This window comes from Vigna umbellata, chromosome 4, assembly GCF_029865625.1.
Source record: "Vigna umbellata cultivar VRB3 chromosome 4, Vumbellata_1.0, whole genome shotgun sequence".
In the NCBI taxonomy this organism is placed as follows: Eukaryota; Viridiplantae; Streptophyta; class Magnoliopsida; order Fabales; family Fabaceae; genus Vigna; species Vigna umbellata.
Window position 1 is genome coordinate 10,187,347 of NC_142168.1, and position 25,988 is coordinate 10,213,334.

General features: G+C 32.1%; 4 protein-coding genes across 7 annotated transcripts; 3 read left to right on the top strand and 1 right to left on the bottom strand.

Moving 5' to 3' along the window:
* Positions 1-3,981: 3,981 nt before the first annotated feature.
* On the top strand, positions 3,982-7,771 carry LOC124848819 (cyclic dof factor 2-like). 2 transcript variants are annotated; one of them, XM_088114652.1, is made up of 3 exons: positions 3,982-4,214; positions 4,415-4,611; positions 6,113-7,771. In XM_088114652.1, the coding sequence occupies exons 1-3, from the start codon at positions 4,112-4,114 to the stop codon at positions 7,424-7,426; spliced, it is 1,614 nt and encodes a 537-aa protein (XP_087970778.1). In that variant the 5' UTR covers positions 3,982-4,111; the 3' UTR covers positions 7,427-7,771. The 2 variants fall into 2 exon arrangements, with proteins under 2 accessions (XP_087970778.1, XP_047182579.1); XM_047326623.2 differs by lacking the exon at positions 3,982-4,214 and having other exon boundaries at positions 4,242-4,611.
* Positions 7,772-9,228: 1,457 nt separating this feature from the next.
* LOC124848813 (uncharacterized) lies at positions 9,229-10,421 on the top strand. The gene is made up of 3 exons (XM_047326616.2): positions 9,229-9,486; positions 9,625-9,659; positions 10,106-10,421. Exons 1-3 carry the CDS (start codon positions 9,420-9,422, stop codon positions 10,250-10,252), a joined length of 249 nt encoding a protein of 82 aa, XP_047182572.1. The 5' UTR covers positions 9,229-9,419; the 3' UTR covers positions 10,253-10,421.
* Positions 10,422-12,545: 2,124 nt separating this feature from the next.
* LOC124848811 (Biotin/lipoate A/B protein ligase family) lies at positions 12,546-16,597 on the bottom strand. 3 transcript variants are annotated; one of them, XM_088111950.1, is made up of 6 exons: positions 16,443-16,588; positions 16,044-16,329; positions 15,567-15,765; positions 14,437-14,675; positions 13,811-13,959; positions 12,546-12,985 (listed from the first exon to the last, which is right to left on the bottom strand). In XM_088111950.1, exons 3-6 carry the CDS (start codon positions 15,746-15,748, stop codon positions 12,773-12,775), a joined length of 783 nt encoding a protein of 260 aa, XP_087968076.1. In that variant the 5' UTR covers positions 15,749-15,765; positions 16,044-16,329; positions 16,443-16,588; the 3' UTR covers positions 12,546-12,772. The 3 variants fall into 3 exon arrangements, with proteins under 3 accessions (XP_087968076.1, XP_047182570.1, XP_047182569.1); XM_047326614.2 differs by having other exon boundaries at positions 15,996-16,329; XM_047326613.2 differs by lacking the exon at positions 16,044-16,329 and having other exon boundaries at positions 16,443-16,597.
* Positions 16,598-23,075: 6,478 nt separating this feature from the next.
* On the top strand, positions 23,076-24,120 carry LOC124841492 (Calcium-binding EF-hand family protein). Its single transcript, XM_047317769.2, has one exon. The coding sequence runs from the start codon at positions 23,463-23,465 to the stop codon at positions 24,078-24,080; it is 618 nt and encodes a 205-aa protein (XP_047173725.1). The 5' UTR covers positions 23,076-23,462; the 3' UTR covers positions 24,081-24,120.
* The last annotated feature ends 1,868 nt before the right edge of the window (positions 24,121-25,988 follow it).

Genomic DNA, 25,988 nt, shown 5'->3' on the forward strand with positions numbered 1-25,988 from the left:
CATCCCAGAATTACTCTAGGCTAAGCACACTTAACCATGGAGTTCTTATGAGTCAGGCTACCGAAAAGTAAATGCATTTTGGTGATATGAGTAGTCAAATCAATTCCTTTAAGCTATCCTTCAACTGTATAGTCCCATACCTATACAGTCTCCAAATCCCTCTCATTCCGGTGTATGTTCGATTCATCCATGTACCCCTTCCACCCGAAGCTGCCAGGAGCCGCTCCTTGTCTGTGCCCCCTGCACCATGCTTCTTGCACCGGCGTCACTCCCCGCCCTCGTCTCCGTGCCCGGGTGTCACATGCTTTGTGAGTAAAAAAAGAAAAAGATTTATACTTGGTGTATGTACAGTTCAAACTTTTCTTATGTGGTGGTAACTATTTTCTTAAACAAACAAATTAGAAATATGTCATACATTATTTTTGTACATTATTCATAAACTAGTTAAATTTAAGCTCAATATTAAATGAAATAATAAACTAACAACATATTCGTCTTACTAAGGTATTAGGCAAGATAAAAGAGTAATAGGTAAAATAAAAAAGTATTAAAGACAAGACAAAAAATAATAGGTAAAATAAAAAAAGTATTAGACAAGACAAAAAAGTATAATAATTGTATAAAATATGATATAAAGTCAATACATATGACAAAGTCAAAAAAATATCAAAAAGTACAATATTATTAAGAATGATACCATGTCAAAATATTATACAAGGTCGAAAATATCTCACCATAATCATTTAAAGGATAATATAAATTTAAAACCAATCATTTATGAATAAATAATGACTAAACGCTTATTAAAAATAATGTTGATTTATCCCTAAAACTCATTTTAATAATAAGAATATAAGACAGACAATTATTTTCAAAGTATAGAACAGAAGTATTATTGTTTATTATACAATTGTATTAATTATTATTCATATATATTACCTTTGAATATAGAAGTATCTTTTGTGTTTGTGAATACCTTTATCATTGAAATCAAGATCCTGAAAACTAACAAACAACAGTAAATTGAAAATTTTAAATATAAAGATTAGTCAACATGATAATATGATATTTGTTGAAAAATTAAAACATTGACATCAACCGAAAATAATATCATCCAATATAAATTGGAAAAAAATGTTTTTTCCATAAGTCAAAATATAGTAAATTAATTTTAAATAAGAAAACACTAGCCAACATTGGTTGAAAAATGCATTGATATAAATTTGAAGAAAAAAAACAAAAAAAAAATTCTTACCTTTTTAGATAAAATTTAAAATTATTTAATTTAAGTAGTCCAATTACTCATAAAATTTTACAATTTCAACTTTTTTTGAAATTTTCTATCCAACCAACATATTTTATCATAGAACATTTTCATTCTTCTGTAAAAATAATTATAACCTTAAAATTTGCTATCGCAATATAGTATAAAAAGTATAACTAATAAATTATAATTAATTCAGAATAAAAAAATTTAAAAAGCTAGACAAAGTTCAAATTCAAATTGATCATTATTCGAAAACAAGTCTGTTGTGAAAAATAATGTTAAGAAAACCTTCCCATCATGACAATGAAATCTTCCATTTTGTTTGATTGGCATCTAAGATAACTTAGCTTAAGTCTCTTTTTTTTTATGACATAGAGGTATATTTAACAAAATCCATTTTATACCTTTGTAATGACTATTTTATATAAAATTATTACTATTATTATTAACTTAGTTTATGAAAGTACCAAAAGTTTATTAGTATCATTTTAAGATTTAATTATCTTGTTGTATATTTAATCACTAATAAAAATAATAGATAAATTAGATCAACTCTGAGGTGTATATTAGATCTATTTCGAAATCAATTTAATATACATCAATGTAATATGTTAAAGACATATTAGATCTATTATGGAAAACTAATCTAAATATTTAAAACACTCTGAACCATTACATTCAAACATCACATGCTTGAGTTTGAAATGAAAGTCTAAGCTCTTTATTCTGCCTATGTTGCTCTTCAACCCATTGTCTATATTCAATTTCCAAAGCAACAATAACTATTTCATATAATAAAAAGACTAATAAGAAAAATGTAGCAAGATATACTCATAATGTTGCACACATAAAGGAAAAAAAAGGGCTAGAGTGACACAAAAATTAGTGTCTCTCGTGCTTTCTTGCTTTCCCAATTTCCAACTCTAATTGCATGAGTTTCATACGACTTGATTCTATCACTTTAACATACTCCTATGGATAACAAAAGGGATCAATCAAAAGACAAATTTAACACAAAGAGTTATGTTTAACATCTATTTTTGGGTGGAAGGAATCCTGAATTATTCTTTAAAACGGTTAAAATAAAACAATAGTCATAATCAAGGATAATTTATATAAACAGAATAAATTGTTGTAATTAGTTCAAATAATATCCAAAAAGTTATTCCTGAATAAAAAAAATGAGATATGGATGTAATCATGTGATAGGATATAATTTCTTTTACCATAACGATACCAACAAACAACAAAGATGCCAATTGTATTTTCTTATTGATGTATCTAACATTTTAAAACTCTTTTTCGAAGATTTAATAAAGAAGAAAAGTTAGAAGAATAAAAGGAATAGGTAGAAAGCAAAGTTAACCAAAACAACATGGTTCCTCGTTTAGTCAAAATGACTTCAAACTCAACCAACCTTCTTAATGCTAAACTAAAACATGGACTAGCAAGCAACATATTTTGGTCATGGTCATCAGGTCTCACCTAGCAAGAGCTAATAACCCAACAAGTTTTGTAGGCTGAAAACATGAAAGCATTGTTACAAACATTGCACTAACAAGTCCAAGTTTTAGTTTAACAAGTCGTTTATAGAATGTTTTTCTTTTGATTTCAAATCTCATATATGAACATATAAAGAGGAAGGGAACAAAGTGCAAAGAAAAGAAACTTGTGACACTCATCTCGTGGAAACTATATCCGTATAACAATTTCTTCATCTTTTTATTTATATTTTGTCATTCTCTATGAGTTGCTAAATCCTATTTCATTATAGTCAAAATAATCAAACTCTCTTATATTTTTCTAATTATATTTATACACATTATTATATTACTTTTCTACGTTAATGTTTCATCTTTATGTTTATTGATTAATACAGTTTGATGAATCATAAACTAATTGAAATCGTAACAGGTTGAAAATTTTCTCATAAGTTTTTAACTTAAGAAAGTACGATCAATAAATTATTTGTGTGCAATACAAATATAACTTGTTGATAATTTCTAAATCATTAAACTTATTGTAAGCTTATTTTATTGACTTGGTAAGGGATTGTAATTTAATATGTTATATTTATATTTACTTTAAGATATAAGAGTATATCTTTTTATGATAAGATTAATGAAAATAAAATAAAAACAATTTTTTTTAATTTAATAAAGAAGATAATGAAGTAGTAAAAGTCTAAAAGATAATTAACTTTTGTTACTTAATCTCAAGTCAACAAAAATTTAAATTCATTTACTTAGTTAAATAAAAATAAAAAGTACAACTTCGAAATTACGTTTAATATTTAAAAGAATCAAATCCAAACCTTAAAAACTTACATTAAAAACTCATGAATAACTCACTCCCAATGAATATATTTAGAGTGCAATTGTTGGTTAAATTGACTTTGAAACTTCTATTTTAATAATCAATAAGTTATGCTCTTTTCATCAACCAAGTCATGAAACATAATAGATTGAAACTATAAATAAGCTAGACAAACAGATCTCAAATTTACTTTTACAAATTAGCCAAGTCCAGAATTTAAATTTAAGAAACTTAAACATTGAATATATATAATTTTTGACAATCCAAATTCCGAAGTTGAAAGGAGTCTAAACATTGTACGCAAAACAAGTGGCAGTTAGATTGGAAGAAAAGTGCAAGTTGTGTAGAACTTTAGAGTATTTGCAGGTGCAATAGCAAAAAAAGAAAGAAAAAAGAGAGTTATTGATTGGGAGAAGTTGAAAAGCAAGTAAAGTGAAGAATGTGTTGGTGGAAACTAGGATTGGAGACAGACACGCAGAGTGATAGATACCCAAACGTGTGTGTCTGTGTGTGCATATTTGGTTGAGCATGAGAAAGGAGAAAGCAAAGGAGAGAGAGAAAAGAGAAGCAAAAAGTAAGAAAAAGAAAGATCTTTTTAAGGCCACAAAGAAGCTTGTGGCTGAAATTGCAGGTACATTCTGATGTGGCACTCCTACCTGCTTCACCGGATCAACAACAAAACGCACAATCAACCACACTCTCACACAACGTGTCACACCCATTCTCTCTCTATCTACACTTTTTCCCTTTCTCTCTCTAACCTTTTTCAGTTTTTATTTTTTTCCCCTTTCAGACAAATACAAAAATAAAAGATTCTTTTTTTATTACCAGAAATGTCGGAGCCAAAAGACCCGACGATCAAGCTCTTCGGGAAGACGATCCCCTTGTCGGAGATTCCGACTGGATCCGCCGGAGCTCCGGCTTCGTCTTCCGGTGACCTTGTTGATGACAGTGTTGAACACAGCCATGCTTCTTCCTCCAACTCCTCCCTGGAGTCTCATACGCGAGAGGAAGGTGTTGTGGACGAGGTATGGAGATTTTGGGGTTTGGGAATTTGGTATTTTGAGCGTGACCCTTTATTTGAAATGTTGGAAAAATTAATTTGGCCCGGGCATTGAAAATTCCGTTGACTTGGTTTTCTGGCCTGTGTTGTAGTTTCTGAACTTTTGTTTTGTTATTGATGTTTTTTTCGAGGAGTTCAGTGTTTAATTGGTTTTTGTGGGGTTTGTTTCAATCTGGGGAGTGATTTGGTGGTTTGTTTCAAATTTTCAATCCCCATTCAGTGGTTCTACTGTTGTTTTTGACTTACTGAAGCTTGAATTTTTGGTGGTTCAAGAGAATTTTGGGTGTATGGTTTGGATTGGTTTGTTTTGTGTTTGAAACAGAAAGTGAAAGTTTTTGAAAAAATAAACGATTAATTTTATACGAGATAGACATTAGGATTTGTTCTTCAGTAGTTTGGTTAGTCTGATACTGCCAGGTTCTGAGATTGAAATATGAATTTACTCATATTTGAGAAATCGGTCTCTTCTGAGCTTCTAGATTTCAAAACCTTGTTACTTTCATGCTTTACAATATCGGAGTTATACTTTTTTTCTTTATATAACTGTGTGATAATAAATCATTCATTTTTACAGGATTCTTTTGGTTCTTCTTACTTGGTTATGACTGCATGTTTGTGAAAAGTATTTTTCTATTTGAGTTCTAACATCTGTATGGGTTTTGAAAAATCTAGAAGAAGAATGGAAATAGCCTTCTTTCCATCATGAGTTAATTTCCTTCCACGGTAACATCATGAGTAAATTTCCTATGTTTTTCTGTCTTGGATTTCATTGTTTATTCCACTTTTCTTTTCATCCATGGTTAGGTTTGTCTTATTTGAAATTTATGTTCTGTTCTGTTCTGTCTCACAAAAGGTGAACGACGAGCGGTCTCCTCAAGATTTCCGTACCTTGTTTTTTTTTTCTGCAAGTTTCAACTTTGAAAATTTCAGTCATACTCTTTTTCTCTTGGTTTGAGCCAGCATTAGATGATCATATTTCCAGCGTCAACCCTTTTAAGAAAATTGAATAAAATGTTTGATTTGCGGATAGAATACATAAAAATAGATTTTGACAGTTGATGTTGCTCCATGGATTCCATACAGCTGATGGGAAAATGTGGCCGGCGATATATGGCCAGAGCTACGATTCTGTAGTAAATTCCATGTTGTGTTTTTTGTGCAGTGCTGCTCGAATTCTGTTTTCTTCTAATGAAGTAGCCTTCCATGCAATGTTTTCTTCTAATGCAGTGCTCCTCTAATGTGTAGTACAATTCAATGTTGTTGTATGTATATTTTCTTAAGTCTTTTAATCTGCGTAATAGGTAACTTTTAGTTTTTAATGTTTATCATGTTTGACTTGGGATGATTGTATTTACTTGCAGAAGGCACAAAATATGTTTTTGTTCTGATATCCGTTTGATTGTTACATTGTTCATGATAAAAATCAGTGAATAGCAATATACTTAGTAGGGTTTTCATGAATCCAGGACTCACTGGGAGAAAAACCAGCTGATGATAAGAAGGAAGCCCCAACCCAATCATTAGAAGAGGTCAACAATCCAGATACGGTCTCTGGAACCTGTGAAGAATCCATTACTGAACCAACTGACAAGGAGACCACTACATTGAAAACCTCGAAAACTGAAGAAGAACTAAGCGAGACAAGTAAGTCACAGGATAAGAACCTCAAAAAACCAGATAAAATACTTCCTTGTCCCCGCTGTAATAGTATGGATACCAAGTTCTGCTACTACAATAATTACAATGTCAACCAACCCCGTCACTTCTGCAAGAATTGCCAGAGATACTGGACTGCTGGGGGGACTATGAGGAATGTTCCTGTAGGTGCTGGTCGCAGGAAGAACAAGAGCTCGTCTTCTCACTATCGCCAGATAACTGTTCCTGATGCTGCCCTCCAGAATCCTCCTCAACTAGACTTGCCAAATGGAGCGTATCATCCTTCCTTGAAATGCAATGGGGCAGTCCTTACATTTGGATCTGATACACCCTTGTGTGAATCAATCGCATCCGTTTTGAACCTTGCTGATAAAACCGTGCACAACTATGCAAGAAATGGATTTTATAAACCTGAAGAACTAAAAGTTCCAGTTCCACATGCCAGTGGAGAAAAAAGAGATGATCAATCCAGTAAATCTTCAGTTACCTCCACAAAGTCAGTGGAAGGTGCAAGCACCAATGGAGCCCAAGAACAAGCTATGCCAAACTGTCATCGTTTCCCACCACAGGTTCCTTACTATACCGGTAACTCTTGGCCTATTCCATGGAATCCAGTGCAGTGGAGTTCTCCAGTACCACCTCCTCCTTTTTGTCCCCCCGGATTCGCCATGCCACTCTATCCTGCTGCAGTATATTGGGGTTGTGCTGTGTCTGGTGCATGGAACATCCCATGGGTAGCACAACCATCCTCACCGAAGGGTGCAACTTCAAATTCTGGCTCTAACTCACCAACCTTGGGTAAACATTCAAGGGAAGACAACATTCTGAAATCAAATGAATCTGGTGGTGATGAGGATGGACACAACAAAGAAAACAACAAAGAGAAGTGCCTGTGGGTTCCAAAAACTCTAAGGATTGATGACTCTGGAGAAGCAGAAAAAAGCACTATATGGACAACACTGGGGATTAAAAATGACAAGGCTGACTCAGTTCCTAGGGAAACACTCTTTAAAGGCTTCCCTTCAAAGCTTGATGAGAAAAACCATTCAATCCAAGCCTCACCAGTATTGCAGGCCAATCCTGCAGCGTTGTCAAGGTCACTTAAGTTTCATGAGACCTCATAGCCATGTAGCTGATATAAAGTAGTGATTATGTTTTTAGGTGCAGCAAACTGATCTGGCAGTGTTCAACCGGTCCTGAGGGAAACACAAATTGTAAAGCCGCATTGGTTCACCAGCCTTGTTTGTAAGAAGAGTTAGTTCTGTTGTCAGCCAACCGAAGAAAGAGCAAGATGGTTTTTCATACCTTTTCTTAGGTGACATCTAGGCAGTTTTACCCTCTTCCCTTTTATTTAAATGGTTTTCTTAGTTCATGTGTGTATATATATATATAAGTACATAGTATATTGAGTTTGTTTTCCTGACCTTATATGTGGATAAATAAGAATAAGAATGGGAGTTCAAATTGAACTTTTTGTTCTGGTTTCTTCCTTTCAGAATGTAACCTTGATGCTTTTCATTGACTTTTTGTTTATAATCCACATATTATTATTATCATTGAATGAGAGTTTCGTCTCTATGACAGAAAATCTGAACATAACTAGATATGGTTCCAACCTTCTTTAAATAAAGGACAATATCTCCAAAGACTAATCATAAAACCTCCTTGAAGGGGCTTGAAGCCTAATCATACAACAAACCAGAATGCTTTCATTTTTAAGGTTCAAAGGAATTGAAGAATTTGTACCAAAGAGACTTAGGTACTCACTCATAGTCTTTCTTTACCTCTAAAGTTATTCCTCATTGTAACTTCTTGGAAACAAACAATTAAACTTGTTTGACATTTGCTAGGGACGGTTGATTTAGAGCAACTTTTTGTCAAGGTAGCTTTTGACATCTAAATTAAACTCAAAATCTTTTTAATATAAATTATTAAATAACATTTTTTATGAAAAAAAAAACATGATATTATCAATGTATGACTTATTTTAAAATAGAGATGAATATAAGGACAAGAAAAACATTTTCATATTAATCAACCTACCTTATTTAAAAAGATATTAAATTATAATAATATTTAATTTTGTCAAGTTAAAATTAAGAAAAATTGTGTTTTAACACAAATTTTTGACAACATTTTAATACAATGCACATATTATTTTCTCACTGATTCATTATTTAATTATTATTATACTGATATACTCTAAAATCAATGAAAAAATGATAAGTGTGTTGTGTTAAAATGTGGTAAAAAAAATTGTGTTCACCTATCATTATTTAAAAATAATATGAATTTTGTTCATCTATTTAACCTAAAAGAAAAAAAAATACTAAAAAAAATGAGAAAGAGTAGTAACTTTTGTTAGTGGAAGAATAAGGTAGTGAATCCCACTTGGGCCAAAATGTGAAAGGCCGTATTTTATACTAACTTTTGTCAGTGGAAAAAAGCCCTTTATTTATTGCCAACAAAAAGTAGCCCATTGTTATGCATTAGTTAAATGCAAATCTCCATTAACTTTAATGGTTTTAAGGATTCCAAACCCAACTAAAATACTACTAAGATTATGTTTCTTTACCATATATAAAATTTATTTATCACAAAAGCATGGCAAAGGAACTGAAAAGAAGCTAACTTTCAAAAGTTCTCCACAGTTGTCTCATTGGAATCACAGCTTGCGGTGCAAGATTCAAGCACAGCTTCAGATGCCCTTCGTGAACATATCACACAGTGCCATGTCACTTTTCTCTAAAAATATAAATATATTTAACCCTTAGATATTAAAGATTAATTGTAGAATCAATATTAATAATAAAAAATTATAAAAGTGTTTGTGACATGTAAATAATAAGTAAGAAGGCGCGTGAATGGTGTTAATGAACAAGAATAGCGGAATGTACAGTTGTTGTAGTGTTTGTTATCACTTTTGCATTTAGAACTAACCAAATAAAAGACACAGAGTTTCGTAACTCATAAGTATGGTTGGATCTCACCTTAACCCAAAGTCGGTTCCTAAAATTATTGCTCTTTTCGCATTCCTATACTCTGCACTCTCCTACACACTCACCTTTTTTCACTCTTTTTCAAACTCTCTCTACCTTTCTTCTGCATAAACGATTCATGCCTCAATCACGTTTTCTCATGCTTCTTCTTCTTTCTTCGCTTCTCTTTCTCTCTTTACATCACGGTATGCCATTTCTACCTCTCCACCATTGTCGAATCAAATTACCGCTTTTTTCTTCTCTGTGTTCTGTTTCGGGTTTGCCCTTTTGTTTGATTCCATGGTTGTTCTGATGTTTATGTTTTTTTCTTTGTGAATTTTAAGGATTCGGCCGGGTGGCAATGATGGAGACTCATCAGGTAAAGACGGTTCCTTCATCAACAGTGGTTTGTTTTTGTTAAGTTTTACTTTTTCTTTTTCTGATTGGTGTTGCTAAAAATCTCTGAATTATTTATTGCTCTTTATAATTAAGTCTTGTGAGGTATTTTGTTATCATTATATGTTTTTTTAAGGAACAATTTAACACACTGTTGGTTTTTATTTTGATACTAAATTATAAATGTTTTCTCTTTAAGCAATTAGGTTAACAATATAAAAATGTCAAATTGATCATTTAGTCTTATTTTTACCTACTAAAATTACCAATACAAGATAAATTATCAGGGAATGGATACATCAATAGGCTTCAAAAGGGTGCATTTATCTGTGATGAAAATGGAGGAATAAATTAAAATTTGAATTTTTTGTTACTTTTGATTTGGGGTTATGGAGAAGAGTGTTAAATAAGAATGTGTTTTTGCTTCAGGGTTATCCCATTCGCAACATTCGCAAAATAGTGAAGTATGAGATTGAAGATTATGCTGATCCACAGCCAAATATCAATCCCAAGAATGGGTATATTTTCACCCCTCCTTCACCTACTCCAACTCCAACACACCCTCCAAAACCTTAAATGGAAGCACAAAACCAGAAGACTTCAACCACTGGTTTATGTTTTTCACAGAATTAGGATTTCGGCCACTGTGTTGCTGTTATGTTTATCCCTTCAATTTTTGTTTATGTTTTCAAATGGAAAATTGTGAATTATGCTAATAAATAAAGTGTTTGTTTATTTTGGCGCATCCTATGCTTCATCAGTAACTATTTATGTTAATTTAGTACTGTTTTTGGTATATGATGACTATGATGTAAAATTCGAGTCTGGGGTAAATGAAAGGGAGGTGTTATCTGCATCTTCCTGCATGGATCAATTATGAGTTCTTGCCAACTTATATTTAGTATAATAATAATAATAGTAATAAAATAAAAAGCAACACATGGAACCCTTTCTTCCATGAGTTATATGAATGACAAAAGACATGTAAATTAATAGTTGACTTATTATTGTCTCTATCGATGCATGATTAGCCAAGTTTTAAGTAAATCACAGTGTTGTTAATTGTCTTCACGTGCAATCTAGGGTACCGTGAGTAGATATATCAAACTAATAACATAAAATTGAATTTTTCCTTCTCTTCTCATGTGATTTACTTATCACATTATCACATCCTTTTGTTTTTATATGTTTATTTATACACTAAAATAAGAAACTTCTAAGAAGCGATTTATTAGTGGGGTGGGGTGACACCCAATAGTTTGTCGGTCTTATTTTCTCTTCACTTGCCAAATGCAATTTGACCTAACAATAGCTTATATTTTTATGTAAAAAGTGTTATTTGCAAATTAATTTGTTGCTGTTTAGAAGGTGCTGAGGTGATTTAGTCAACAGAATATTGTTTGGATGATGTGTTCAATCTACGAATGTTAGGAGGGTAATTGAAAATGTCAATAGAAACATCATTTTGTAGGTTTGAACAACACTTTCGGTGGAGCTGTTATATATCTGTTTTGAGAAATTATTAGTAATTTCTGATGACATGTTTTTCTATAAGAGTAACAGTTTTTTAGCTGATAAAAATTGGAAACTTTTAAATGGTCCATTAAGTAGTTTAATTTAATGTCAACAAATGAAGGATGGTAACAAATTTGGTAATGATCAAATTACCATAATAGAGTTTGGTAAAGCGATAGGTGTGATTATCTAACACAATGTTGTACCAGTTTTTATGTTTCGTTAACAAGTTCATTTATGCTGTAATAAAAAAATATTAAAATTATTTCCAATATATTAAGCGATTTTTTAACAACGTAAAATAAATTATTTGTTTGTTGAAAGGAAAGAAACTGATATTTAGTTAGTTAAGATAGTTTAGAGAAAAATTAAAAGGTATAATTCTAAGTCTTCATTTTTTGTTGGAGTGAAGCTGATATTTTTTTAGTATTGAAATTGATAATGATTTTTCAATGTTTATTAACTCATAATACATATTTAATTGAAAGCCCATTTTTTGCCTATTTATCATGGAAATTTTTATTCTCTGAAGTACAGTGAGGTAAGGATTGTTGGGGGATTTAAAAAGTAACACTAATTCCTCAAATTAAACCATTGCAATAATAATATGTTTGCATAAAGGGAAGGACAATTTCTTACTATTATAAATGGACCAAATATGCATGGAAAAGGAAAGCCACCACAGCAAAGATAACACTACTCAAATTCCAGTACATTGCATACTGTGTTTCTTTTCGTTATTGCTATGCATAACCTATACAAAGCGTCACCATCTCTAAATTAAATTTATTACATACTTGTGCAACAATCAATGCAATATTGTAAAAGTGAATAAATTTATGATAACTAATAGTTTGTAATAGAATAATAATACAAAAAAGTTTTTTTCACTGACAGTGGTACATACACTACTTGCCTTTTTTTTTTTACTGTATTCTCTCTAAAATAAGATCCACTAAATAGATAAGATTTTGTTTCTGGTAAGCACTAAATAAGGAGGATGAGCCATTTTTATTTTAGTACATTTTACATAAATTTCAATAAAATGTAAACGTGTGTTAGATAAAATAGATATAGCACCGTTCTCTGCACAAACATTGAATCAGTATTACAACTAAAAATGCCTTGGGCAAATGCATGATTCAACTCAAACAAAAATTTGCATCTGCACAAACATCAATACTGGCAAATCTAACATTTTAAAACACAACAAAAAGTGATGACTCATCAACAAAAGATAAGCACAGCAAATAAATTGCCGAGGAAAAGTTATACACCAAAACTAGTTTTTCTGAAAAATAATATAAAAATTGAAACTTAAGAATAAAATAAAGAAAGTATCTTTCGCTGAAAGTATGGAAAATAATCTAAGCAAAAGAAAAAGCAACTTGGCCAGAACAAATTATGGTCGAAAAGAAAAAAAAAACTAATGTACAACAATATCAGAACACAGCAGTCAATATTCATCAGTACTGAGAATGAAATTTCCACAACAGCATACTCAATTCACCCATTGTTAAATCCTATCCCCCTTATTATTATATCTTATATTTTGTTGCCAAACCTCTTGCAACTATTTTTTCAAGTTTGAATAGTGCAAGTTTCCTGAATGTGCTGCTCTGTGAGAAGCTTAGTGGTATGAACATATTCAGAAACAGAGGGAACATCTATGGACTCCAAGCTAATGGATTTCACCGAAAATTGGCCATCAAGAGCCTTAATAGTTCTCTCAATAAAATCTGATCTAGGCAAATACTCTTTCATTCGACAAATAAAATCCATGTGACTTCTTCTCTGCAGCATAGCAATCAAATGTTAATATGGATTGGTAAACAACTGAAGCAAAAGAAACTTGAAAAATGTAAGTTTGACGACATCTGGAGACAAGAACCCACACCAGATTAACACAAACACGCAAGAATAGAAGAAAAATAAGTGAGGTCTGGCATTTAATGCAGTAGACTCCTATTTTGAGCAAAATGCCGATGAAGATATCATGGAGACTAAATAATTCAACTTTTGTTCACCTAAAAGTCATCCATAGTAAAAATTATTCACATAATATACATTTAGTAATCATAGAAGTCAAGAAAATATGTAAAGGAATAGAAATATTTCACTTAAGTAATTACATTAGCAGATACGCCAATAGGTAGTAGATGCAATTCAAAATGAAGAAAAAATTATTTCTCATTCGAATTCATTCAACTCTTTGTCTCTGCACATGCTACCTTTTCTAGATGAGATATACTCGAATTTCTAATATACCAGGAACGTCAAGGTTACAAACAGGATACACTTTCATGCTATTATTTGATTAGACAAATCCGGTAGCGTCGTATCATCAGATAGAAGAATACAACATCATCCCAAAATATCTCACCTTCCTTTTTTAAAACATGTCAAACTTTTGCTTTAGTTTGGAACAAGTTTGAAACACCAAGCTTTTTCATCAAGTCATCTTAATCAGAAATGTGTGTACGACAACAGCCTTATAATCTGATTAAAAAACTACGCATGGCATGCACCATACAACCAACCAAAAGAAGATAATGAACAAAGGGCTCATCAAGAACTCCAATGCAGAAAAAGGTAGAAGGAAAAAGAATATAAGCTTACTAATCGGTACTGAGGAACCTTTGCAGGTAACTTGAGATAAGACATGTTCTTGACATCATAATCCCATAAAAATGATGTGTGGTGTACCCACCGATTCTTGGTTATAGACTGAGCATTTCCACCAAACTTACGATCACCTAACACATAATCTTTACACACAAAGGAAAGAACAATCCAATTAGCAACGAATTATAAGTTTAATGAAACAGATTACAAAAGTTCAAATTTAACCAGACTTTAAATCAATAAATGGAATCAGTCTATCTGCTTCTCAAAAGTAAAATCAGAAGCTTTTGGCATGCTTTCTAGAAGAACTTGATCGTTTTCATGCTTTCTATACCACATTCAAGTTTGATGGGGAAGACAATAAGAAAATTGTCACCATTGAATTGAAATACAACTTAAACTCGTATATGCATCGATTGTGAAGAAACAAAATCAAATTTTGACCCCTTTCACAAGGTTTGATTGATAATCTACTAATGAGAACCAGCATTATATAATGCAAATCACTCACGCATGTCCAGACCATCAATTTCCTCTGGACGTCTAACATAAAATTGGATAGTATAATGATCACATAAATATTGTAAAAATCATATTGATACAAGACTCGATCAATGTACCATTCTCACGGAGATGGAAATCAGCAAGCCCTTTAAAAACTTCACTGTATAATAAACCACTCCATGACATGATACTTCGGGGAAAGGGTTGCACATTTGAAACGGCATCTTTATTGCATATCAACGTAACAAATATAGTGTCATGGTCAACAACAACAGTTCCTCCCCCGGTAAACCTTTTGATAATGGGTATACGATCTTGCAACACAGGCTTGACTTCGACCAGTTCTGAAAGTTTCCTATGTATACACATTGAAATTACATATCTTTTTCCTTGGTGATTATTAACAAGAGAGAAAGTGGAATGAAAGAGACTTTACACAAATAAAGAAAAACAACAATAAACCTATGGAAAATAGCATTCATTTGCTAGATCCTAGTGCTATTAAAAAAGTCTGAAGCATTTTTCATATCTGAGAATGCAAGACTCTCACAAGATCGATGAAAAACCAACCCCATGGAGGAGGTGAGAACTCAACATTCACATAATCTGTGAATGATTTTAACAGGTTAACCACAACATTACTGTTCTCCTCCTTCCCCTCCCTTTCTCCAAATGTTTTCATGCTCTACTCATCTCTCGGGACTGTCACTTACACCACCTCCACACTATGAACACCAATGTTATAACAACCAACCTAATATCATCGCACTGCACTCCTGTCATCCTTGTATTGTACCTCAAGTTCATCACTGAAAACCTAAAATGTTTCCAGTGTCACCACTGCCACTGCCGGTGGTGTAATTTTGAAAATTGAACAAACGTGATTTTGGGAAAATGGTCAAGATTAGTGGGAATTTGTTTGAACCAGACTTATCAGTTTGCGAAAGTTGTTCCAAAAATATTCCTGAATGTGTTGTATTTTAATCAAGCCAAACACAGGCCCATTAATGACGTGTACCCTAGTTAGTCCATCAATATAGCACAAAGTCACAAAATTACACTATAGGGTAGGAATCAACACTGGTACTAAACCTAGACTATTTTCAACGTATAAACTTATCTGTTTATACAGGTGCATCTGCATATTAGACTCCATGGAGACTCTTTAAGTGTACAAATAATAGATAAACTGGAAACATAGATATTCGTGTCAAATAAAATTTTCTTTAAAGGTATAAAGAAATACCCAGACAAGCCCATTACAATGGCAGGGGAATTTGTTCCATCGTTGATGAGGCACCAATTATCTGAACTGGTTCGAAGCAGCCGTTCCTCTAAATGCAATTGCTGCAAAATAGGCATCCCTCTCAACTTAATCAACTTCATCAATGGAAGTCCTGCTTCTTTTGCCTTACCCATCACAGCCATTATCTGGTTCTTTGATTCTGCGATTGAATGAAATCAATGAAAATTGTCATAAAGTACAAGCAGTGAACCACAATAGAAAAAACTAAAAAAATCAAATGAGCATGTTCTCAGACTTATTTGTCTTTCGTCTTAAAACAAGAATAGAAAAAGACAACAATAATAGTAAGTAACTTCGTAAATGCCAACTTTGTAGATTTCAATTGAAGAACAACAGAAAAGAAAATAGAATAGAAACCGAGAAAATTACCAAGTGAAAGATAATTAGAAAATAATGGGAATGAGGATTCGTGCCCACCCAACAGAGTACTACCAACAAAAACTAAAGCTGATTGATGAAAGCACGCCCAATCGTGATGAGTAGAAGAAACTTTGTTTGAATGAATCCAGAATGTTCAAGCAATAACAAAACAATACAACCAGTTAAAGACGCATTTTATCAAACAGGTTCGGTGAGTAGCGGAAATATCTTAACATCTACAGACAAAACTATTGAGAGGGGACCGTGTTAAATTGTGAGTCGATATAAAAGTGAGTGAGAAGGTGTGTATCTTTTTTGTCACTTGTACTCATTTTCTCAGTTTCTGAAAAAAACATTAAACAACACTTAAAAGAGTAAGTATTAAATTAAAGCAATAAGATGAGTGGGTGAGACGAGCCAATGAAGAATAAAAGAGATGGAAATAATGTTTCAAACCTGATGAATGTGGTGGCGCCGTCTAGGGTTTCTTAGGGCTCGCCGGAGGCTTGAGAGCGTCGGCGAAAACAACGGTGGGGGACAATGAGAATCGTTAACGAAAACTGAGTTCAGTGCACCAGATTTTGTTTGAAACTTATTTTGTTAGAGAGGGAAAGTAAGAAATTAAGGGAAAAGAAAAAAATACTAAAATTTACCGCAGTTGATAAATATTTAATTTTTTTACTCTGCTATGATATGAAAAATAAAATGCACACATTAAGATTATGGATGCAAACATGTTATAAAATTATAAGGAAATAAACACGTGATATCAACATGTTATAGTTTAGTAGTAAATTTTCGATATAATTTTTTATCCCGATTAAAATTTAATTTCAATTCAAGATTAACTTTGTATTCAAAATTGATTACTTAATGTCTGAATAACCCTAAAAATATTTGTCTAAAATCATATTAACCGATGTTTTAACATGATTTTATTAATTTCACTTATATCATTTTTCAACACTAAATTCGTTATTCAAATATGTTTTTCACAGATTTCTTTTCTGTTGAAATTATGTTTAGTATCATAAATTTCATTTATTTAATATATTTTTTTCTAAGTTTTGTTTCTTTGTACGTTCTTTTTTTTTTCTTGTTTTGAATTGGATTTGCAAGAGACACTATACCCAAACAAAAAGCCTTGTATTTTTCTCAGACAAAAGAACAAACAACTGGACTCTTGATTTATTATCTGATGAATACTTTTCACACCCCCTTTTTTATTATAAATTCTATTATCGCTCTTATTTTTCTACTGTTCCAGAATTTAAATTATGTGGTTCTGCAGTTTGTGATCCGGATAGTTTACTTGAACTGAGTCTAGACTATAATACTCTGATGTAACAGTGATAAGAAAGATTATGCAGAGGATAACTTAACGAGTCAGTAATGTTAGGCCAGGTTTTGGGCTGAGAAGGGTTGTTACAATGGTTGTAGCACAGTGTATTTATAAGTATTGTTTTGTGAGAACGGGGTAAACATTTCTAGAGGGGGCCGAGGGTTTTAAGTGCTTAACTTGGTTCATGATGTTATGTTTTTGTTGCATAAATGTGTTAATATGTTCTGGTGAATGATTTCTGGTTATTTTGAGACGAAACCAAGCTGACATATATGTGGTCATAGTCGTTAAGAGGTGAGTTTTAAGTCTAACTCAATTTTACAAAATTGACTTATAAGGTATGGTTTGTTTTCATTTATATATTATAAATTGACCTTATCTCTAATCGATGTGGAACTCCCAATACACTCTCCGTCAAGGTATAAACATCATCTAGAGTGTGAGACTAGACATTAATGGGTGTTCTGATAATGGTCTGATAACATGTGGAATAACATGTCCAAGAAACAACAATTATCGCTAGGATATGTTTTAACCAAGCTCTGATACCATATTAAAAGGTTTAAAGAATAATTCTGATGTATTATTTCATACCATATATATACATATAAGGATTCTATAATTCTTCATCTATTAAAAAGGAATGATAAGTGCATAAATTTGCACAAATTATAATATCTAAATTATAACTAACACAATATTTGATTTCCTAATATCCGTTAATAGAATATTTGACATATCTTAACAATATTGTGATCTGCATGCACCGAGTGGTTCAAATTGTTGTCATAACGTAAGAAGCATGTGACGAGCTATCTTTTATATGTTATTACGATGTTCTATGTCTTGCTCTATTTTTCGTATATTTACAAGTGTTCAAAGTTACTATCATGCTACTTTTATGAGATATCTGAGTTGTCTAGTTGAAGCCAAGTTGGTCAGGTTATGTCTGGTCGGGCTGAGGTGTGTCGGGGATGGGGTGTGTCAGACTCTAGGGTATCGAGCTAGGCTGTTGGCCTCAGTTTGGTTGGTTGGGTTGTCCTGTTCGAGTTGTTTTGAGACCTCATTTTTGGAATTATACAACTCGCTTATGGGTGTTCATAGGTCGGTTTGGGGGTTTTGACCCTGACCGAGCTGCTGGTGATGTTGGCCGAGCTATTTGAGGTGTTATTCGTGTTGGTTGTGGGTTGGTTGGACTATTTGCTGAGTTGTGGAGATCGTTTCTAGGTGCTCTATAGGTTAGTATAGGGGTTTTAGACCCTGATCGAGTTGTTGGTGGAGGTTTCTGAGTTGTTTCTATTGGTGACTAAGCTTATGGGTGTAAGACCAAGTTGCCTTTTGCATGTTCTTAGTCCTGTGCAAGTTGGTCGAGATGCTATGAGTGGTTGCAAGTTCTTTACTTTGTTTGTATAGGTAGGTGTGTGTTGGGATACAAACAAAGTTTTACATCGAATAAAACAAGAGATAGATATAAGTTTATATACACATAAATATCTTTTTTGGTAAGAGATCTTTTGGAGTGGTACCAAAAGCAAATCCGTGAAGACTTAACTCAAAGCAGATCATATCTTACCAGTGTAGAGATCTATGTGTATGTTGAATCTCCTTACAATTGATATGAGAGTCTGGTTTAATATGTCATGTTGATAATATTAGTTTAATATATATATATATATATATTACGAAGATATAAATAGAAGCCTTTAACCCTTAACAAAATTCAATTATAAAAATTTGTATTATATTCTTATTTTATTATTATCCTCTAGAAATTAAGAGGTTGGTTATAAATATATGTTTATAGATACGAGATTCATGAATTATAAAATCTTTTAAAGCATTATTTAGGATTAAATATGTACTGTACATACTAAATAAAGTAATTATTATGGTTTTGAACTGATCTAAACAATTTTAAAATTCATGAAAAACAGTTTGAAAATTATTCTTTATTTATTTTAATAAATAAAGTCATTATATAAAGCTAATGATTGATTAAAATTTTACGGGATAATTTTCTTCTGTTATTTAAATCTATAAAATAAGTTATACAAGTATGAAAACAAAACACTTATTACCATAATCAATCAATTAAGAATTTGTTTGTTGTAACATCCCAATTATATAACAACTTATATAATAAGGACGTCAACATCCAAATAAAGAGAACAGTCAGAGTATGACGTGTAATTAAATATGAAATTACAGTCATCCAAAAATAAAAGAAACAGAATTTAAACTTAAACAGTTTAAGGGATGAACACTACAAGTGTTTGAATAGGAAAATTCCTAATAAGACTACACCGCAACCTCGGAATCCTCCAGCTCTTGTTCCAAAGGAATCTCCTCGACAACATCTGCTCCCATCCAAGTGGATGATCATCGCCAAAGAAACATACCCAAACAGCACACAACACAAACAATGCAAGGGTGAGCTAAATATAAAAAAAAAACATGTTATACATATAGTACAGTTAATTCAGGTCATCATGCATAGAAACATGTAAAGGAACAATTAAAGCATACTCATACAACTCACACACTCACACGACTCATCGGATTTGTATAACTGTCGAACTAACAGTAGTCTGTGCACTTGCATAGTTCTGCTGGTCTTTCTCCAACACTAGCAAGGTAAATCCCCAACCTGCCTATCTTTGCCATCAACGGCTATAGACGAGGACCTCCCTCTACTCTCACCACTGACACTGTTCTTCTCTATGTGAGCATGAACAATGAGTGTAGGGATAGACATACCGATCCTAAGTTCACTACAGTTATACAGAACAACAACAACACCCCACACAATCACTTCCAGTCATCTCTCCCTGAGATGTCCAATTCATACTCACATACATCATTATAGTTCACAACCATGTTCAGATGCATAATTCAAATGCAATAAAATTCAATCATTTTAGAAATCATACAAATTGAATATATCACAAAATAAATTAACAGTACATAATCTGTTCAATAGGATTTAAGTTAAAAACTTGTCGAGTAGACTTCCAGGAAAGAGAGGTGCGTCACAATGGACAACTTAAGTACCAAGTCTTTCCTTAGCCAAAGTGTTCCTCAACTAGTTTTTAACAAATTTCTTATTTACAGATTCAAAACAGCAACATATAATATTAACACCGAAATTTCACATAGATAGATATACAGTAAACATTAACACTATTCACACAGAATTTCAAGACATGAATAGTAATAAAAACAATACTAAATCATATTATAAAAGCATAGAAAGGTTAGCTCCCCTTACCTCTTCTCCAGAATTATTTTCCTACTAGAAGTTGTTCCCCGAAAACTCTTCAGAACCTCTACTCTTTCTGCAACTAAAAATTTCTTCCTAACTCTTTCTTCTCTATTTCTCAAGCTCTCACTTGATTACTCTTCTCTTGGTGCAGAATACCCTTCCCTCCCATGGCTATTTATAAGTAAAAAAAAAATTTATTATTCATAAATTTTTTAATATTATTTATTATTTTAATATTATTTAAAAATAATATTTTAATCATCCATTTGGTTAAATCTGATCCTAATTCTATCCATGCTAAGGAATCCTAATTTCTTCCATGCTAAGGAATCTTAATTTCTTTCATGCTAAGAAATTTTTTTTTTTTACTATTCACTATTCACTTTTTACTATTCACTATTCACTTTTTACTATTCGATTTTCTTAAAAAAAAAATACTAAATAAGTTATCAAAAATTTTAACCTCTCCTTATAAAATTACTATAATTTTATATCCAAAATTTATATTTTTCAATCCATTAAAATTATTATTACTAATAAAATGCTAAATTTTACTACTATAAATATATATTTTTTTTCATGGTCTTACATTTGTTATTCTCTAAATAAATTCGTATATACTTTTTGAAACAAAATCAGGCAGTGGTTATTACTTTCATTAAAGAAGGCTTCAAAGCTAAAGTTAATAAAATTTTAATCAAGATTGCAATTTTTTATAAACTACCTTTAAATAAATATCATCTCACTGTTTTATGTGTGAAATAATAGTTGAATTACTCATCAATTTTATACGAAAAAATTAACATAAATTATTTAATAATTATGGCATTGACTCTACTTCGTACTTATGTTCTTATAGACTAAAAATTCAGAAGGTTGGTTCAACTAACTTGGATAATAAATTTGGGTATTTTTATTTCTCATCCTTCGTCATTTGATAATATATTTGTATGTATATGTATATATCCAAACCGATATATTTATAAATATATTTGTAACCAAGTATATACAACAATATTTATTCAGTATATGCACAATTTGGATATATTTTTTATTAGTTATAATTAAATGATGATATTTTATATACTCAATAACTAATCACAAGCTATATTAGTTATCTTTTCAATCTTTATTTAAGGATTCAAAAGTCTATATATATAAATAAGTATTGATCTCTTATTTACTTTTATATTCATGTTTTATATTTTTCTTCTAAACTCTTGAACGTTGAAATCTTGCTTCAACAAGGAGAATCTTCTGCAGTCGCGGTGATCATCTGAAGAACTACGCAATCCGGTAACAATATTTATATATTTAAATTTCTGGAAATTTATTTTACTAATTTACAGTTCTTATATGAGAAGCAGCCAATTAATTGTTTCACATTGAAAAACTTAGGAGACTAACACATGAGTAAAGGCAATAAAATCAAGGGTTAGTTGACATTGAATTTTCGTTTCTTCCCAACGAAAAAGGGAAGTATAAAAATATTACATGGTCTTTTGGTCTAACCTCTGATAAAAGTAAACACACTTATTTCGTAGAAAATACCGTGAAAACCAAAATGGTGTTTAATAGTGGAGAAACTACTCATGTAGGCGCATATTTTAATATTCCATTTCAAAACTTTCTCTCCAACCTACCAAACTGATTGTACTAATAGAAAAACATGGTCTAAAAAGTGGGCCCAGAAAATAGTAAAATTGGAAGAATTAAAAAAAATATATTTCGACACAAATAATTTTTTTATATTTATTTTTTCTTATTTTTATATTTTTTTCTTAAAAGTATATTAACAAAATAATTTTTTAAGATTATATATTTTATATTATAATGTGCGTCAAAATAAATATAAAAGAACTCGTTATAGAATAGTAAATAGATGAGAAGATTACAAGGAAGATTCAACACAAATTTACTATAAAACGAACCAACGTAAAAGACACAAATATGTTTATAAAACCCTTTAAATGTAGTGACGTAACTAAGTTGATGTCTACAAATAAGTGGACGTGGCGAATTTGCAACACGTAAGATATATGAATTGAATTGTTAGATTCACACTGCACCGTTCAAAACCTATAATTAGAAATTAATTAATTAAGACAATAGTTCATACACTAATTCAATAATAAATTATCATATTTGTTAAAACAAGTTGGTTTTCATAATAACTGTGATAAAACTTGTATTTTGAATTGAATGTAAAAAACTTTTTACATTAAAAATTACCATAATTAAATTCATCAAAAGAAATAAATCACTTTAATATTTTAATGTAATATATGTTTTTAAAATCCAATTATTATAATATCTTAGAAGTGGGAATGTGATGCATGATAGGATGGTAGGAAAATAGTGGTCACTCAGTTCTTGGAAACTACTGAAACTTGTCTTTTTGCATTTATTTTTTCCTTGACCAAAAAACCTGCCAGAAAGTCTAGCATAAAATATATTTTATGCAGAACGAAATCAGAAGAAGACATAGACAAAGCAGGCCAGCCTGACATATACCTTTCTTTCTAAGACCACATCAACCTAAGAAAAATTCCACACATAACAGGAAATTTCCTTTGATGCTGTCAAGAAATAGCCATAGTGATATATGCTAGCACTTTCTTTCAAATTCCAGATGAACTTGTGAAGCACCTTCCTTCAGCTTTCTGGGTTGACTGTTCAGGCTGCTTCAAAGTTCCAACTTTTGAGTTATATTTATAAAGAGCATCAACACAACCTTAAACAACACCACAGCAGCATTTCTTATCTTTGTAGGTTAACTAACAACTTAACAATAACAATTTCAGGCGCCTACTGCACAAAGGATCACGATTTTGTGCTATCTCTTCATCTATACTTGCACATATCTGCAGCCATGACTCTAGGAAGAATTGACTTTGTTATTTCAGAAGGGAGAGCATCTCAGAATGATGGCAACTCAACTTCTCCCTTGTTTGGTTTGGTAGACCTTTCCTTGTACTATACATGTTTCTACAAAATCCAGAGTTTTTTCTATAGTTTTTGGTTTTTCCTTCTGTGCCAACTTCACTCTAGTTACTCAAAGGTGAGGGAAGAGGAGCAGGTATCGAAGCCTGCGTTTAGCCACCAAGAGAATGAGTCAAAGAAAGGCATAGATGGTGAGAATTATCTCGAGAGGGATGAGGTCAAAACGGTGATGGCAAAACTGGGATTGTTTTGCAGCTCAGAAAGTGAGGAACTTCAAGAGAAGTATGGTTCCAAGGAGCTTTCTGAACTGTTTGAGGAGCAGGAGCCAAGTTTGGAGGAGGTGAAACAGGCTTTTGATGTTTTTGATGAGAACAAAGATGGCTTTATCGATGCCAAAGAGTTGCATAGAGTTCTGTGCATTCTGGGATTGAAACAAGCAGCAGAACTTGAGAACTGCCACAAGATGATCAGAATCTTTGATACAAATCAAGATGGAAGAATAGATTTCATTGAGTTTGTAAAAATCATGGAAAATCGCTTCTGCTGATTTGTTTGATTTATATATTAATATATGAGTTAGTTTAATATGTTCTTTTGAGTTCTTCCTTCTTCATAATGTTATCATCGATATCAGAATCTACCCTGTTGAAAAATAAGTTCATTGGAAAATTGTAATCATCGTCAGCCCTAAAAAACTCTGATCGAAATGCTCTGCATGAGCTTAAAATCCATGAAGCAAACATAGCAAACAAAAGTATAATAAATATGAAGTGAATTACGAACAAACATAGAAAAGACACAACTGTGAGATAAACCAATTGATATAGTTTTCGTAGAAGAATCAAAGCTATCTGGTTTTGATAGTTTTCGAAAGAGAAACCTAATCAAGAACCTCCAACAATAGAAACAAAGGAATTAAACTGAGAATTAAACTGAATAAAAGAATGGTTTGTGCAACTACAGATACGAAGAGCTTAACCCCCTCCACCAGGACAAAGCCTGTCAACAATCTAACTGTCAAAAGTCACCTCTCCACTAAACTCCTATCATTACCCCCTTCTCCTTCAATAATCTTGTCCCCACGCTCTTGATATAGCATCTTCTACGTCCCGTATGGCAACCTCCAATTTTTTTGGTTGTGGATGCGGACTTGCCCTTTGATTTTTTTCCCTTAACCAAGCCAAGAAAAATCCCAATCCAGTTCCTCCGACAAGCCCTGCATTTGTCCCAATAACATCTCGAAGTTTCGGGTAAACTCCGACCCCTCTTGTCGCAGCGTCGCTAACTGCTCGTACACCGTCCTCCGAAATCCCCCTCCAAAACAGTTTATCAACGTTGCTTTTAATCCTGGCCAAGAACTGTTCTTGGTTTTATCTTTCCAAATCTTGAACCAATAGCTCGCACTACCTTCCATACTCATGTAAGGAAGCTCTATCTTATCTTTCTCCGCTACCTTCTGTATGTCGAAGAAGCGCTCCGCCCTGTTAATCCAAATGCGTGGTTCTTGGCCTTCAAACCCGGGTAAGTCAACTCTTTTCCTCCAATTCTGTTGTGTTCCCTATTATCGTGCCTCTCATGGTTATCATTCACTGAGCTATTACCCCCTTCGGAGCCTCTTCTTGATTATTCGTGCCTCCGCCCGTCAACCTCATCATTTGCTGCAGGTCGCGTCTTATCGCTGCCGTCTCCTCCTTAATTCCCTCTATCGTGATCTCCAGATTATATAATCTCCCCTCCGCTCTCCATCGCCGATTATCTCCCTTCTTGATCCGACATGTTGGACCAATTGATAGGTTTTCAATAGAGACAAAGGAATTAAACTGAATATCTAACTGCCAAAAGTCCCCTCTCCACCAGACTCAGCCCCTATATATACAATACTATCCTAATTGTCTTGACCGCCGTTAGGCTAACTAACTTCTAACGTTTTCTTCTCCTCTCATATACAATTAGCCTCCTATCACGTTTTTTAGTCCCCTGACTTTTATTTAAGCATAATACACAAGTTATTTATAGAAAGATGAAAGAAAGAAAAGTAACATACAATTTGTATACATTGGATGTATAATATGGATTTTTTTGGTCACAAACCAAGAAAATAAGAGAAAAAACCGAAAAAGGTTGTTGAAACTAATCACTAATATGTATGAAATTAATGTAAGAACTTTTATAAATTACTTGTATGTAAGCTAAACTTAATTTTTAGAAAAAAATTATGTACTTTTTTCTTTTTTCAAAAATACATGAAAAAATTATCTAAATAAATAGTACCATTTTTATTTACATATGAAAGACATGGATTTAGACAAGTAGTTTACCAAATAAGAACCATGATATATATATATATATATATATATATATATATATATATATATATATATATATATATATATATATGTGTGTGTGTGTATATATATATATGTATGTGTATTATTAAATGTTATGGAAATATAAG